At 42.3% G+C, this 16,908-nt stretch overlaps 2 protein-coding genes across 2 annotated transcripts; one reads left to right on the top strand and one right to left on the bottom strand.

Moving 5' to 3' along the window:
* Nucleotides 1-1,121: 1,121 nt before the first annotated feature.
* Nucleotides 1,122-7,792, top strand: LOC118343161 (transcription factor AP-2-epsilon-like). The gene is made up of 6 exons (XM_035681914.1): nucleotides 1,122-1,180; nucleotides 1,258-1,320; nucleotides 1,467-1,479; nucleotides 1,648-2,091; nucleotides 5,975-5,981; nucleotides 7,707-7,792. The coding sequence occupies exons 1-6, from the start codon at nucleotides 1,122-1,124 to the stop codon at nucleotides 7,790-7,792; spliced, it is 672 nt and encodes a 223-aa protein (XP_035537807.1).
* Nucleotides 7,793-9,673: 1,881 nt separating this feature from the next.
* On the bottom strand, nucleotides 9,674-16,653 carry ncdn (neurochondrin). Its single transcript, XM_035681913.1, has 8 exons — nucleotides 16,636-16,653; nucleotides 15,515-15,722; nucleotides 14,743-15,438; nucleotides 13,867-14,036; nucleotides 12,691-12,929; nucleotides 12,370-12,585; nucleotides 12,126-12,268; nucleotides 9,674-10,446 (listed from the first exon to the last, which is right to left on the bottom strand). The coding sequence occupies exons 1-8, from the start codon at nucleotides 16,651-16,653 to the stop codon at nucleotides 10,028-10,030; spliced, it is 2,109 nt and encodes a 702-aa protein (XP_035537806.1). The 3' UTR covers nucleotides 9,674-10,027.
* Nucleotides 16,654-16,908: the final 255 nt, after the last annotated feature.

Below are 16,908 nucleotides of genomic sequence, written 5' to 3'. Positions count from 1 at the left end.
ATTACTGAAATATTTTTTTGAATTTGGGAGCCAGAATATGCTAAAATGTTGAATGGATGCTGTTCATGGTGGCAGTTATAATTACAGTGTGTGATCAATAAGAAAGCGACAAAATCCATAATTTTACCTTTTTTTTTGGTCATTTCTTTAAAGTAAAATTTGAATATCAATTACAGAAGGCTCTTGGGGTTTAAAGGTTAAAATTACAAATCATCCACAAATCAAACTCGGTGTTATCTGGTCAGGCCAAAGGCCTCATTTTCATTTTCAGTCGTTTTTTAAACACAGCAGGTGTCGTCTTTGTCGTTATTTCGGAGCAAAACCTCACCTTTCTTTTTTTTTTTCTTGCAGCTTACTACACACCCCAAACAGGCCACATTTTTTTCTGACTGGGGGAGCGGCAGGTTTTTTCACAGCTATCACACTCACAGCCAAAACAAAAGCCAACTTGAATCATTTCTAATCGTGGGCCCCCGTGTGTCTCTGCAACTAAGGGGGAGTCGGTAATATTAGAGGTGATCATACTCTGCCCAAATTTCCCCACAACTCCTCTTTTATCATGGTTCCCCTCCCTGTTTCTTCTTTGACTTCCTTCCTCTCTTACTCTAATCCCTCTCTCTCTCTCTCTTTCTCTCTCTCCTTCTTCTCTTCTCTCTCACACCACACACACACACACACACATACTCTCTCTCTCTCTCTCATATGACCATGAACAGTTCATTAAGGAATGTGTGCCTTTTGGGGGGCGGTGGAAGTCTGCCCCAGCTGAGTATTAGAGGGGACTTCTTGATCTTCAAATGAAAATTAGCAAAACCAGATCTATTTTATAGTGTGGTGAGTGTTGTGTGTTGGTGTGTGCTGAGACAGCGAGAGAGACTTTGGGTGGGGTTTGGGTGCCCCTAAACACAAAATTCCCCTTCAGCATTTTTGTATAGCACCAAATTATATTAGGGTGCCCACACTTAGACACAACATTGCCACAATACACACTATTCTTTTCTCTCTTCTCTCTCTCTCTCTGATCACACACACACCACACAACACAACATGTGTGAGTGTGTGGGTTGGCTGTGAGGCCGGTGGATAAATGATAGTGACTGTCTGTCTGTCTGACACAGGGAATGGAGGAAGGATCAGCCTTGGGCATCCTCGACCACTCTGTCATTAAAAAAGGTAAGAGGTGGGAGAGCTCAGTGTGTGTGAGTGTGTGTGCTGTAATGTTGTTGTTGTGCATTACCTGTCCTTTGTGTTGTGCAGCTTCTTAGTGGCCGTGACCTTTCTGACACTGTTCAGCAGCGATGCCAAGGGCGTCTTCTGCCAGTGCGCATCACTTCAAGCGCTGCTGCTATTTCCAACCATCTAATAAAAATGGAAATACATTTATTTATGTTTTATTGCTGTTTTGTGTTACACTAAAACCGTTTTTATATTTTATTAAGTTTGCGTTTTTGTGACTTTTTCTGTAGACAAATTCAGCCTGTGAGATTTATGCTTCAGTTTAAAAAAATATATATAAATTTCCCGGAGCTCAAAACTTTTGGAATCTGACATTTGGTGCAATAGTGAGCCCGGGTTTGCACCTTTAGGAGAACAGGCTGATGAGGGGTTTGAGCTCCTGATATGAAGAAAACTTTCAATTTTCTGCAGGACCGCGCAGACGGACTAAGCGGCTCTTCGCCGAGTGGGCGCCTCTCCCAGCTGTCCTCCCTGAACCAGGCCGCCTACTCCTCGGCTCCCCCGCTCTGCCACACTCCGGCCTCGGACTTCCAGCCTCCGTACTTCCCTCCCCCTTATCCCCAGTCCTCCCTCCCTCCCTACTCCCAGAGCCAGGACTCGTATTCCCACCTGTCAGACCCCTACACCTCCATCAATTCCATCCATCAGCATCAGCAAGCGGCATGGCACTCGCAGAGGTCGCGCTCCGACGAGGGGGGACTCCTGTCACAGTCACACCGGGCTCTGAGCCTCGACCCCCGGCGGGAGTACCCAGCTGTCCCTAGACTGCTGCACGGTCTCGGGGAAGGTGCTGCCGCTCTCGGGGATGGTCCTCTCGGGATGCACCTGGGACACCACGGCCTGGAGGATCTTCAGGTGAGTTTATTTGTTTATTTATTTTGGTTCCCCATTCTTTGGGTGCGTTGGTGTTTGGCCCTGCGCACTGGGAAGACCGTGCGTAAAAGTCACTCGGTGCAAAACCAGTGCGCACAAACATGAACTCTTTAAGATCAAAACCTCTTCTAGGCCTCTTTGATTCTTTATTTTTTTTATAATAACACAAATATCATATCATAGAAAATATATAAGTGCAATGCTTAAAAATACTTGGATGTTGGCAACAAGGCCTTAAGGCAATTTATCTTTAATTACCTTCAAACGACACAATTGATCATGAAACAGCCAACATTAATAAAATGAATCAATTAAATAAACAACTACAACATTTTATTATCACTTTTCATTAATCTTTGATTTTGTTTTCACCTTCCTCTTTTCACGTATTTTTAGTTAAAAAAAAAAAAAACTCCTGGAGACCTTATTTTATTTTATTTCCCCCTAAATTTTCACGAACAGTTTTGGTGTCTGATACCGAAACAGTTGTGCGTCGCTACTGCAGACCAAATTATATATTTTAAAGAATAAACAGCAATAAAACAGCCTAATGTTCTGTTGGAATGAAATATTAGGTCTAAAATATTAATTCCTTTATATGATATTTGGAAAAATTGTTAAATTTCTCTTCAGAATTCGTTCATAAATGAGTCGATAATAATATATTAGATAAAACCATCCTCAATTCTGTCAAATGTAAATTTTAGGTGGCCTGTTGAATGAGTCTGATACGTCGTTTTAATGGAGTTTTTTGAGACAGAGACGAGTTTATCCAACATTTTACGCTGAAGTTGAGCTTAATGTCTGGAATTCATATTATACAGAAGCCTCTCAGTTATGAGTTTATATAGACTGTGTGTGAAAATGTTTAACACTTTTATAAAATTCAAAAATTTCAGTTCTAAAAACATCAACAACGCTTTTTTTATGGTGACATTTCCCCGTCTCATTATTCGTCAGACATGCAGTATTATCCGAAGTGTCGCACAGAGACAAAGTGATTGTGCTCACACTGCAGCCCATTCGCCTTCTGCAGGTTTTTTTTTTATTTTAGAGAGAAGAATAGTTTCTATGGTTTATTGAGCAGTCAGCTTCCCTGCAGCAGGTGCAGCTGCAGACGCTGTTTGTTGCCTCCTCGCAGAAAAACACACCGAGACCAATTGATCTGCACGGTCATTAATAGAAAAGAAACGTTTGAGAGGAGCGCCAGGCAAGGAGTCAACCCGGGCATGTTACTGTTAAACGCTCCCACTTGACAAGGACCTTTTATTTGATTAATGGATTATATCCTTCGCGTTTGAATCCTCTTATAAATTCACCACAAAGGAGACATCCGAGAATCGCCCTGCAAGACAATTTTATCCACAGTGAATGAAAAAAGATCAAATACATTGCACAGACTTTCATTTATTCTTTGGATCTGTGAGCCACGCTGGCTGTTTTTGATTATTACTTTTCTTTTTTTCACATATCAATTTTTCCTAAATGTGCCTACAGCGAGAGAAAATGTTTTTGATGTTCATAAATTGGAAATGATTTCTACGCAAATATGCAAATATAAATAAACTGCTGTTTCGTTAGTTGAAACTGTGTAAATGATGACAGTAGCTGTTTAATGCAACTGTTTTAGTAAATAAGTAGATTTATTGAAATAAAAAATGAAAAGAGGCAACTGTTCTTCAAAAAAATCTGATTTATGGACCAAACATTTTCACCACAACTTCATAAATAACATGAAAATATATATTTATATGATTCTGCTAATTTAAAATATTAAATGGCCAAGAATCCTTTTGCTGAAGGTGTGTAGAAATATATATATATAAAAAAATGTTAAATTATCTCTGTCATAACTTCCATCATTTATCATCTGCTTTTCCATTTTGCTCCAAAAAGTTAAATCCAATAAGAGAAACAGATTGTATTATTTACTTGGATCTGGAGAGTTTTCATATTTGCTGTAAGGGGAAAAACCTAATGTTGGACCTTCCATCTTGCTTTGGCCTGAGAGAGACAAGATGTGTGTGTGTGTGTGTATATATATATATATACGTTAAGCTTAAAAGAAGCATAAACATATAAAAAAAAAAACAACAAGGAGAGCAGAAGAGGAGATGCTGGTGTCGCTTCAACTTAGACGCTAAAAATCAGAGAATAAGATTCTTTCTTGTGTTGAAGTACGTTTCCTTTCGGAATGCTGTCTTATATACAAGTATTACTTCTTAGTGTAACTCTGGTACTTCTCCTATGTGTCTCTCCGGTTGCGGTAAAAGTCCAGAATATGATCTCCCGTGCCATGTTTCTCAGCAAGAAACAAACATAGAATGTAAAAGTAGCAGCGTGTGTAGTGTGCTGAAGGTTACGGCCGGTAATTGAATGAATACAGTACTCCCTCTCCTTAAGAGAAAGTGCGGACCCTGTCGACCCCGTCCCCTCATTCTGGCCCGGGTGCGCGAAAAACGATAAGGTCAAGTAGCGCTCATGGAGAGAATGGAAGGACTCCGTGTGTGTTGATGCCGCGCGTGGTCGTGCTATCTGGCGCAGCAGCTTTTTTCACTCTGTGCGTTAGAGCTCCGTTCGGAAAGCAGAACGATCAAGAACCAGGTAAATAACACCCTTTGATTTACTCGGACCCGTTAAAGAGCCCTGGATTACATCTCGAGCATGTGCTTGGTGACCTCCTCAGCGGTGTGGAGAGCCTGCGCATCCTGTTAAGTTGTTACATTTGGGGGTATTTCCAGAGCAGGTCCACGCATTTCAATCCACACCGGGTATGTCCGCTTCGCTACATCCGCGTGGGCTTTGGCAGAGACCTCCGTGTTTACAGCTTGTTTGGGTTTTACTGATGTCCCTCGTGTACGTTTACCTAGTGTAATTCTATTTTGGAAAGAGTTTTTGTTCGTGTAGCCGGAGTGTCAGTAGCACCAAACCTGAAAGAAAATGCTGCCAATCATCACTTCAACCAACGATCATCGCTCCTACCGAGCTGACGTTACTACGAAAACTATTGTTTTTAATAATCTACCAATCGACTGTGCTGCTCTTTTAGAGTCATCTTGCAGACCATAAACGGAATTCTGCCTGATTTTTCTTGGGGGGCTGACAATTTACATGCCCGCTTTCCCGGTAAATTTGCCTTGATCTTTGCGTCTGCGGTAAAACTCCTAGACGTGTCAGGGGTCCATACTTCCTCCGGACGAGCCTTCCTGACACTCGAGTTTTTAGCTGTTCTGGCGCCGCGCATGCTGTCTGCGCGAGAGGCTCTTTGTCTGCACCATGTCACAGCGAAGTTGACGACTGCGAGACTGAAGTAAGAGCTGTCCACTCACCTGCAACGCAACGGTGCTGCACTGCCGAGACAGACGCTGGTCAGTCCTTTCTGGAGTGCCTTGCGTTCAAACCGCTTCTCAAGCCAGCCTTCCAAATGTTTCGCAACTCGTTCGTGGTGTAAGAGTCAACAGCGCGATGACACGCGCCAGTCCCTCGCACTGTGTGTTGATGTGTGACAGACATAAACTATATAACTTATGTAGTGTGTGGTGGTGTGTGTGACTGGCTGGCTGTGTGTGTCCTGATGCTTTTAACTGGCGCCGGCGCGGCTCTCGCTGGCACATAATCGACATGTGTTCCACCCAACCAAGACATTGATCCTGGGTGACCCAGCTTCTGCAAACAATCCAATTTTACCCAGGGACACGTCGTGTGAGCGACGGAATGTAGAGCTAGTGGACTATATGTTCTTTATTCTTAAACTCCGCTGCCACTGCTGGCGTTTCTTTATACATGAGGGGTTCACGAAGTTGTAATGTCCAAAAATCAACAAAGTCACGATGTGAAGGTTTCTCTTGTGCGCCCTGTTGTCCAGCCTGAACGTGAGTCTTTCTCTTATTTGCTTCATTTTCAGTGTGCGGGTCATGGTGGTTTTTGCTTGCGACAGTGGTGACAGCATTATTTACCACGATGTAACCCTCCAGCGCACCCGCTGCCAGGTTAAAAGCACACACACACACACACACACACACACACACACACACACACATAAATATATATTTATCTGTCACACATCAACCACACAGTGCAGGACTGCGCGTTCATCGTTTGAGTCTAACAAAGTTGAAACATTTGAAGCTGTGAAACGTTAACAACCACTCCAGAAAGACTGACCAGCGTCTGTCTCGGCATGTCACAGTTGTTGCAGTGAGTGGACACTTTACTGTCAGTCAGTCTCACTTGCTGTGACAGTGTGCAGACAAAGACCTTCTCCGCAGACAGATGCGCGGCGCCAGAACACTAAAACTCAGTGTCAGGAAGGCTCGTTGGGAAGTATGGACCCCTGACACTTAGGAGTTTACCGCAGAGCAAAGATCAAGGCAAATTTACCGGAAAGGCATTTAATTGTCAGCCCCCCCAAAAAAATCACCAATGTCCTTTATATTCTGCAAGATGACTCTAAAAAGCAACACATCGATTTAATTATTAAAAAAATATTCTATAACTCACTCTAAATGATCGTTGTTAAGTGATGATGGCACATTGTTCTTTCAGGTTTGGTCTACTGACACTCGCTACAGAAAATAAACTCTTTCCTAAAATTAAATTACACTAGTAATACACAGACATCAGTAAAACCCAAAAAGCTTAAAACACGAGTCTCTGCCAAACTCACCATAGCCGAATAGGTGTGGATTAACATCTGGACCGCTCTGAATACCCCCAAATGTAAAACTTAACAGGATGCGCAGGCTTCCAACGACTGAAGGATGTCACCAAATGCTCCGAGATGTAATCCAGGCTCGTTTAACGGTCCATTAAACTCAAAGGTGTTATTTACTTTTCCTTTATCTCTCTGTTCGACGGAGCTCTTAACGCACAGATGAAAAAAGCTGCTGCCAGATACACACACGCGCGCACAACACACACGGAGTCCTTCCAGTCTCTCCATGAGCGCACTACTTATAGGTTTTGCGCGCACCCGGCAGAATGAGGGGAGGGGTCGACAGGGTCCACTTCTCTTAAAGAGATATATTCATTCAATTACCGGCCGTTAATTCACACACACACACGCTCTACTTTTACATTTATTGTTTGTTTCTTCTGAGAAAATGGCACGGAATCATATTCTGGATTTTACGCACCGAGAGACACTATAAAATACCAGAGTTACACTAAAATAATACGTTTATATAAGAAGCATCTCAAGAAAAATTACATTCAAACAAGAAAATCTTATTCTCTGATTTTTTACGGTCTAAGTTAAGACACCAGCTGCTTTTACGCACGGATATCCAGGTCCCTCCAGTCAAGAATCTTGCTGTTTATCGGCTTTAAACTTCAAATAATAAATTTTTTCCCAAACATTTCACCCACACTGACTCGGTCACACGTTTAAAAATCGATATGTGAATTTTTAATGTATTCGGCTTTTCTTAAAAACAAGCCAACAGGCCCACCGTGTGAAGGATTTTACGCAATAATGATGCACTTTAAGCAACAATGACGCACTTTAAACAGGCCTACTGTAAAGCTGAAGGTTAAAAAAAGATGCACCAACGAACACAGAAAACTCTGTGGTGTTTCTTTTACCTGCAACCCGTCAGCCTTGGACCGGGATTTCCAGAGCATGGTGGTGGTGGTGGTGGTGGTGGCTCTCAGGCTGGGTGTCAAGCTGCAGCTCAGGGGTTAATGTGACGCGGTGGATGGAGAGGAGACGGGCTGAAGGTAGAGAGAGGAGTGAGTTAGTTTGAGAGACGATGCAGGAGTTTGTATGGATGGGTGTTGGGGAGGGGGTAGTCGGGTAGGGGGGGAAAGGAGGGCGGGAGGTGACAGGAGTCGAGGATGGGGTGGATAAAACTTTTTTTCACGGTCTGAGCGTGGAGTATAGATCCAGGGGTGAAGAGGTGAATAAGAATAAAAACGTCTGGCTGGTGATTTTCTTCATTTGAATGATTGCTGCATTTTCATGGTGCTTTTTTGGGGGGTAAATTTGTGTCATTAGAAAAATACTCTTAGTTAAGAAAATAATACATGTATCCAAATATCTGCAAATATGAGCCTACATTTAATATTTCATTACTTTATATCACTTGTCTCCTTATTGCTGCTCTTTAACGGAAGCACTGGATTAATAATAAGAATTGGGGTCAATCTGCATTTCTTTATTCCTTGATCATTCCCAAATATTTAATTCCTTAAAATAACTGAATTATTTACCTAAATTAGAGCCATGGAGCAGGATTAAGGGGGAAAATGACTCTATAGTTTTACATTCAGGTCCCTCTGTGCAAATGTAAAAGGTAAAGATAGAGGTAGAGTGTGTTATCAAGAACTTCAAGCCACATTAGAGCCATAGAAGTCTCAGTGCGCCATCTTGTGGTACTTCATAGAAAAGAGGACTCTTGAATTAAATATAGGAAGTTTTCCTGCTCTACAGAAACCTACTGTGACATTCTGGTTTGTTAAACTTTGTTAAAAAAAACACCTGTAGTCTATTCTATTTATATAAAGCCAGGTAAATAATACACCAGAATAGCAGACTCGTTTTTTGTCGACTGGGGACTTCTTACTTATAAACAAAGACATTCAAATCCCAAGTTTAGTCATGATAAAATCCCAGAACAATTAAAAATAAGACAACTAAAGGAACTTTTTAAATTGCTTCCCAGCTTGAATATGTAATCATCACACCTTTGCCCTGAAAGGAATTAGTTTCATGACTTACAAATTCCATTAAAAACCTGCTTTAATCTGTTCCTTAATACTTTACCTCTTTGCCTTCAAGCCTTGGGGCCCATTTGTTCCAACTGAAGACGTAAATGTTTAGAAAAATAAATGTATAATGTATGAGATAACAAGGTAATGCGTTTCAGAAGCATTTTGTGATATATTTGTTGAAATTCTCTTTACGTCCCGACAGCAATCAATAAATCAAAAGCTTTGAAAAGTACAAAACAAAAACTGGTATCTTTAGCTGACACAAGCCTGCAGAAAGCCCAGCCAATCATTTCATACCGACCCGTCCTCCACGCACTCACTGGAGTCTTCCACAAGCCGAGCAGCCAGGTAGTTCCACCTGTAACTACAACAGTTTGCATCGCAAAACAAAGCAAGAAAAGACACATAGAAATAGAGAAAGGCTACAAACAAAAAGTTTGGATAAAGCAACAGGTCAAATCAGTCAATATCGGTACGGATTTTCAACGATGGTGAAAACTGTGGGACAGGTATCTGGTTTGTTTTGTTTTTTTTTTGGGGGGGGGGGATTGTTATTTTCCTGAACTATGTTGTATGTAGAACTATGTATGAAAGAGATATTAGGAGAGTTGCTCTGCACTGCGTTCATGTGTGTTCAGGGAGTGGCTTTGAAGAGAGGGGCGTGGGATTTGTTTAGTTTGGATACTTTTAAAATCCAGCTGTCTCTTCTTAGTCTCTCAAACATTACCTGTCCTAGTTTAAAAACAGCTCTGCTTTAGGTTTAAGTGTCCAACTAGTTGGTGGCAAAATATACACGTTCAAAGCTCCAAGAAAGAAAACACATGAAAGTAAAAAGGACAGAAAGAGATTCTGGTTGGTTTTCTAACAAAATAGCTCTTTATTAAAGGCATTAACATTTCACAAATGACACGTAAGAGACTGTCTGAACATTTACATTGCATTACACTGGGCATAAACAAAATGTGTTTGTGCATCATAATTTTCCGTTCTCTTTTCAATCCGAGCTTATTTGCAAAGATCACTAGACCAACAGAGTGTGGGGCCTTTATTTCTTCTCCTTATAAGAAAGTCTGGAACAACAGGTAACACATTATTCAAGTCAGATTGGTACAGGTAATAAACACACACGTTTGGCTTCAGTCGTAGCCCTCCTTTATTTGTTTTCAACTCTGCAAGTTAAAAATACTCCATTAGTAGCAGTTAAATATCACTTCACTCCCACTGACTTCTTCAGGTTCCTCATACAGCTCAAAGCTCCTTTATCCTTTCTCACCATGTCTCCAATCTCCAGTTTACAGACCGGGCACTGGTCTGCCATGGCACACAGAGCTTCCTCTAGCGCGCCCTGCGTGTGCAGGTCAGGTAGTGCGCTACACTGACTCAGCGTGGCGAGCGTGTGTTTGAGCCAACCTTCCTCTCTGACCAGGGTGGAGATCCAGGGCTGAGCGCGGACGCAGCCTCCCAGAGCCTGCAGACTCAACCTCCAGAGCTCCGCGGCGTCGTCCCAACTGTCCTCCCAGCCGGGGCTCACCTTAACCGGGCCAGGGCTGGAGCCAGAGTCCAGGGCGCTGCGGAGGAACCGGAGAGCTGTGGAGAAGAAGCGCCTCTGGCTCGCTTCGACTGAGCCTGGAAAATAAAAAGGTATGTGCTGTTAGTAGAGTCTAATATCTTTGAACCAAACCTACCAATAATGGACATTTTGTGGCTATATTTAAATCAGAGACAAATAACTAAACATAACAATAACAGGTCGTAAGAAAGTAACATTTTACAGTCATAGCTGCATTAATTCAAGCCACTAGAGGGCATTAAAACATTAAAACAAGAACAGAACATGCAGGTAACATGTAGGCAAACAATGGCCTACTTTCCCATCGTGTAGACACAGGAACATCAGATACTACGTGTTACTGGACACCTGATAAATCCAGTATTCACTCTGATTATAGCTTCAAACCACTCAGAAATATATCTGGTTCTTTCTCAACAATGATTACCAGCCGCTGTATAAGTTTGTCTGTCGATGCAGTACGACTGTAGGCCAAATTGCGACCACAGATTGATTAATACGGGTTTAAATATATTCTGAGACTAAAGAGTAACAGCAATGTTTACAGCCCCTATCTGCATCTTGTTTACAGCAGCATTTCTGCCCAACCTGGAGCCCACATGATCTGCATTCCCACAGGCCATTTCCAAAGCAAAGGAAGGAAACGCACAAGGGTAACTAACAACATTAGTAATGCCTTCAACTAATACAGTAACAAACGGTCGATGTGGAAACTAGAGGAATATTCTTTGGCTGTATTTAGTAATGCAGAAAGATTAAAACATTCTGGGAATAGGTAAGAGTTATAATAAAGAAGATTACTTCAAAACAAATTTTTACTGGACTCTTAAGCTTTTTTTTTATTGGGCTTATATCCACAGAAACATAATTATAATTTAAAAAAGAGAATATAGGCCTCAGCCTGTTCTAATGTATTGCAATGTTGGTAAAAAAGATTCACAGACTAATCATTACTCAATAAATAAGACAGATGTTATCAAGTCTCTCATTAGAAAGGATAACTTACATGTGAGAGACTCCCTTCATTAATTATGTTAAAGATTTAACAGATGATCAAGTGGGTGACTAATCTCTGTGGACAGTGCAGGAGGGGGGCTTTTTTTATTTTTTGGAGTAAATGCAGCAAACTTGTGTTGTTTTGAACATATGAATGTAAAAGTCTGTTTCTAAAGGTGTTAAAAAATGCTAATAACAATACTGTGGGGCTCTTGTCTAGGCCTTTTTCACAGAAGACATTTTGACACGACACAGCAGGAAAAGGACAAATTAATGACGGCTGAATTCCATTTAGCTGCTCCTGTTTCAGTGTCCTGGTATTGTTAATGTTCGCTCAATGTCTCACTATCACATGGAACAGAGCAGAGCCATTGTTACTGATATCGGGAACGCCTGTGATTTTCCTGCAATGATACATCAAAAATGTGACAAAGGGCTCATTTACAAGCACTGGAACTTGAAACTTTGTCAACAACATTTAATATTAACACAAATACGTGCACTTAAAGTTGTAGGTTTGCTGTGTATTTGCTGGACAAAACCGAGCGTTTGCAAAAATAGAATGCTATACTTTCATTATCAGTGAATCTGAAGATTAATCTCTCGTTTAATCGGTTGATCGTTCTATAAAATATCATAAAAGAGTGAAAAATATTGATTACAATGTCCTTGTTTTCCCCAATAAACTGTCTAAAACTTAAAAATATTCAGTTTACTACCGAGTGTGTGATTGACCAACCTGAAGGAGCTGATTTGAGCCTGCCGATCATTAGTCCCAGTGTGCAGTAATTTGCTGCCAGGACCAGCAGATGGGGTTTATGCACTAAAACAGGGAGCGCTTCACTCAGAAGGGCCTCCAGCGTCTTGAAACACGGGTCCTTTCTAAGCAGAAACAAAGCAGAAAAACAGTGATATCTCAGTACAATCGTATATAAATTAAACACACTTTGTCTTGAGTTAAAAACAGCATGTTAACCAGCTACCTGACTCTCTCTGGCTCTGTGACGGTGAAGTTAAGGAGGGCTGAGCAGGCTGTCTCCATGCTGGGATCCCTGGCCGACGCCATGCCACTTTTCCCCTTGAGGGGGGTCCAGCTCTGAGACAGAAAGTCCACCAGCAGGGCCAGAGTGTCGAGGGTGAGCAGCACCTTCCTGGGACCCTCCTCTGCCGACAGGTGGCACAGAGCCGGGAGGAGATACCTGAAGGGAGGCAGGAGACAAAGAAAGGAAACACTATCAGATGACTGCAGGATATATGGCATTAAATACCCATTTATTCTTTCTGATATGTGCTGAAATCTTTACCTCAGAGCCTCTTTGCCCGTCCACGGCCCCCTCTCCTCTCTGACGGACATGTCGGCCATCCAATCGGAGAGGCCGTGCTCTGGACTCTCGCCCTGCAGGTGGCTCCGGGAGTAGCCGATCAAGAACGGCAGCAGTCCAGTCACTTCCTCCTTCAGACAGGAAGTCTCCTCGGCCAGCCACGAGCACAGAGAGCGGAAAGTGGCGAAGATAAAAGGGTCACCGTAGCGACTCGGATCGACCTACGAGAGCAGGAAGAGACGAGGAGGAAGAGTGTCGTGGAAAAGTGCTTGGACTGAGCTCTGAGGAGATTAATGTTCGACAGAAGAAGCATTACAGAGCCTCTAAACATTGAAGGAAATCTTTTGTTATATAATAAAAGATTTATACTCTTTCTTCTTGACTAGAATAATACAAAAGTATTTTAACACGCTCCAGGTTCATGAAATGTTTTACACATGCTATTCTTTCAAAACCTTCCTGTTGTGCCAAAATATTTCATTCCAACATTTTTTCTCTGGCAGTGCAGCTTTGCTTGTTTTGTTTTTTTGCCATCCCGATTTGATTGGTGTAAAAGAATCAATAAATGTTACAATAAAAACATTACATTTGGTATGAATAGATAGAATAAGAATCCAATTATAACACTACCTATTAATGAACAGAAATCGTGATTTCTTTCGTACGTAAAGCTGCAAATAAACAATTACTTTCATTATCAGTGAATCTGAAGATTAATCTCTCGTTTAATCGGTCGATCGTTCTATAAAACATCATAAAAGAGTGAAAAATATTGATTACAATGTCCTTGTTTTCCCCAATTAACTGTCTAAAACTTAAAAATATTCAGTGTACTATCAAATAAGGAAAGAAAAGCAGCAAATTCTCACATTTGAGAGGCTGTAACTGCGGGGTTGTTGACATTTTAGATGAAGAATACGACTTAAAATGGCTTTTCTGCCAATCAACTACTTGATTAACCTACTAATTGTTTTAGCTCTACTTATGAGCTTATTATTTCAACTCCCTAATAATCCTAGCTAGTTAATTTAACCTTTCCTCTTAATTTGTTGTTGGGTTTGAACATTTTTAGTACTAGGAAGAATCCTTTGGTGCACAGTGAGATTTCCAGAACCAGCAACAAGTAGCAACAAGGAGCCTTTAGCGTCATCCCCCCACCTGCTGCAGGTGGTACATTAAAGCAGAGAAGGCCTCCTCCAGCACCCCGAGGACCTGCCGGCTCTGCTGCAGACTGAGAGTGGAGATGGAGCTGTGAGGAGGCGCAGCGGTCGGTGACACTCCCAGACAGCAGGCCTGCTCTATGGCAGCCTCCATGATTCGGTAACAGCCTGGAAAAAGACAAAAAGAGGAGCGGGTTTAAGTGATGAAGGAGGTTTAATAAAATCTTACCCACCTACCTGGTCAATGACGAACATAGGCGCAAACAAAACATTAAAAGAAACGACGATGTTCAAAATAGGGTCTTGATTAATGGAAATAAGAGTTGCTAAAAAATAAAAAGATGATATTAAAAACAGGGTCGACCCCTGAGGACACCGAGGTCGTGTATTCTGTACAGTTTCAGGGGATTTTAAATAACCTGATAATGAGTTTAGAGACTATGGTTACACACAAATTATACATTTGAGCTTTCTTCTAGTCAAAAATTATATATTATATTCCTGGCATTGTGGGGGAAGCTTTTTGTGTGAAGGAAAATATAATTTGTAGAGAATATATTATCTATATATATTGTATGCAAAGGGTGATTACACTGAGGGCTTTGACTGGTACGAGATTAATTAAACATCCACATTTTAAATGAACAGTTTCAAAAGATGGAAGTTATATTTTCATATGTGTGTTTTAAAAAACTAATAAAGCAGTTTATTAGTTTTTAGACTTCCACGGACAGTTGCTGAACAATAATCAAATCAAACCCAGGAGACAAACAATAAACACAAACTGCTTCAGCTTTGAAGTCGGTGAATTGTTCAGAACGGGCAGATGTTTTACAATTTACAATATATACACTATTTTAAACAAGGACGCGACCTGTGAGTGTGTGCTGCAGCTCTGGGCTCAGCTCGTTGCCCGGCGGTTCCTCCAAACCCATTCGGACCTCCACACAGGCCCGGTTCACCAGCAGGCAGCAGAACTTCGGCGGCCCCACCGGCTCCCATCCACACAGATCCAGCAGACAAGCGCCGAGGACCAGGACCGGCCCGATCTGTCTCGGCGTCAACTTGGCCTGCAGCACGGGCCTCAGGACCCCCCACACACGCGCCACGACTCCCTTCAGCTCCTCGCTCTCGGCCGACACTCCCACCGGGGGGAGAAACTGCACCAGCTGGGCACACGTGTCCAACCTGGTCTGGTCTCTGGCCCGGCAGAAGTCTTTGGAGAGCTCTACCAGCAGAGCGAGGAGTTCTGCAGGATGCCTACTCCACGCTTTGTCCTTGGTTTTACCTGAGACGAGCCCGCCGAGCAGGACCAGCCCCTTCTCGCGGCTGAAAGTCTGGTTTTGTCGCACGGCTTTGCACAGAGCGGGTACGGCCCCCCGGCTCAGCAGCTGCTCAGGACCTCTGGGTAAAGCACACACAGCGGTGAGGACCTGGTAGCAGTCGGCAGCCATGGCCTCGTCGAGCACGGAGGTTTCTTGAGGCGTCGACTCTTTGTTTGCTTCCAACTGCCGCCGTCGTCGCCTTTGTTCGCTCTCGTCCCTCTGCGATTCTCCACCTTGGCAGATATCTTTCCGTGTTCACACCTTCTCTTCCCGCGCGTTTCTGCTGGCTCCGGCGTTTGATAAAAGCCCAGCAGGACGGACAGGTGTGAGGAGCTGGGGTGGCGGATCCATGTCCGGGTCTGTGCTCAGGCGGCCAGCAGAGCCCGTGTCCAGCGAAGGGCTCGTGCGGGGTAAGCCGGGTTGTCTGTTCCCTTGAGCCGTCACAAAAGCCGAGCTGGAAGGTTGAGCCCCGCTCGAGATGGCTCAAGGGTGGGTTTGTCAAGCTGGCTTGCTGGGGCAAAAAGGTTATCTGGAGACAGAGGAGAAAGACACCCACCTTCAGAAACCTTTATGTTTGCTCTGCATATACGTGTTCCTATCCTATCCTGTCTTTGTAGGATTTATTTTGTTCGTTTTGTTGAAACTGGTTTAAAGAGGTGTATTTTGCTCATTCTATATCAATAAGGCTGGTAAAGATTATCTTATTCAAATCACTGTTTTCAATTTCCATAATGTTAAATTAGAGAAAAGTTATACTCTTTATATTTCGAAAGTAAAAAAACCAGTGATTTTTTGGCTTTTTTTTGTTAAATGACTTAAACAATAATAAGTGCATATAAGGAGCACGATATGGTAAAATACATATTTGCAAATATTTGACGATATTAAATATGATATTAAATTGGAGAACAACATTTAGCAGTCTCTGCAGTGTTATAGAATAACCTCATTACAAATGCGTTTATCCACGTTTTATCTTTATCAAAAACATTGCGCTGCTGCAAAATTTGATAATATTTAATATTTGTGCATTGCATCAATTAACTGACTTAATTGTTTTTTCTGCACCTCATAGTAAATTAACTTTAACAATAACAGAGAGGAAGTCATTGCCTGCAACTACCATGCAGATTAAACCTAATTGTTTCCATTTACACCTCTTCTAAGCATAGATGTGATAGTGCCAGTATTAACAAGCACACATATATGCATTATTTTTAACGCTAACATAAAAGCTGAGGATCAGGGAAAACAGTGTGCACTGTGTTTCTTTAGTGGGACCTTACCGATCAGTAGAGCAGCCATATGTGTGGTGTCATTTTTAGCATGCCTGAGTGCATGAAGACACCTCTCCAAACCTCTCGTTTGGCATCGTACAACCTCCTCCACCTTCTCCTCCTCCTGTCCCCTCCCAGGAAGCTGACTGCTCACGACGGTGTAACCTCGGCACTGTCAGCCATTGTACCTTCATAACTATGTACAAGAGGGGGAACATTATTTATTTTTGTACATTGGGCATTAAAATCAAAACTGAGCATTCATGGGTCTTTAACGTTAGCCCCACGTCGCTATCACAACGGAGAGCAGCTCATTTAACGAACTGTCAGTTCGGTGTGCCGAGTCCGTTTAAGGGCGGTTGGTAAGAATTCGACATTTTGAAAAAATTTTTGAATATTGCGATAGGTTCGTAAAATACTTATTGTGACGCCCTCCTC

Source organism: Morone saxatilis, unplaced genomic scaffold, assembly GCF_004916995.1.
Source record: "Morone saxatilis isolate NCDOM2014 unplaced genomic scaffold, NCSU_SB_2.0 Contig9, whole genome shotgun sequence".
Classification (NCBI taxonomy): Eukaryota; Metazoa; Chordata; class Actinopteri; family Moronidae; genus Morone; species Morone saxatilis.
This window is presented reverse-complemented; position numbering and strand designations above follow the sequence as displayed.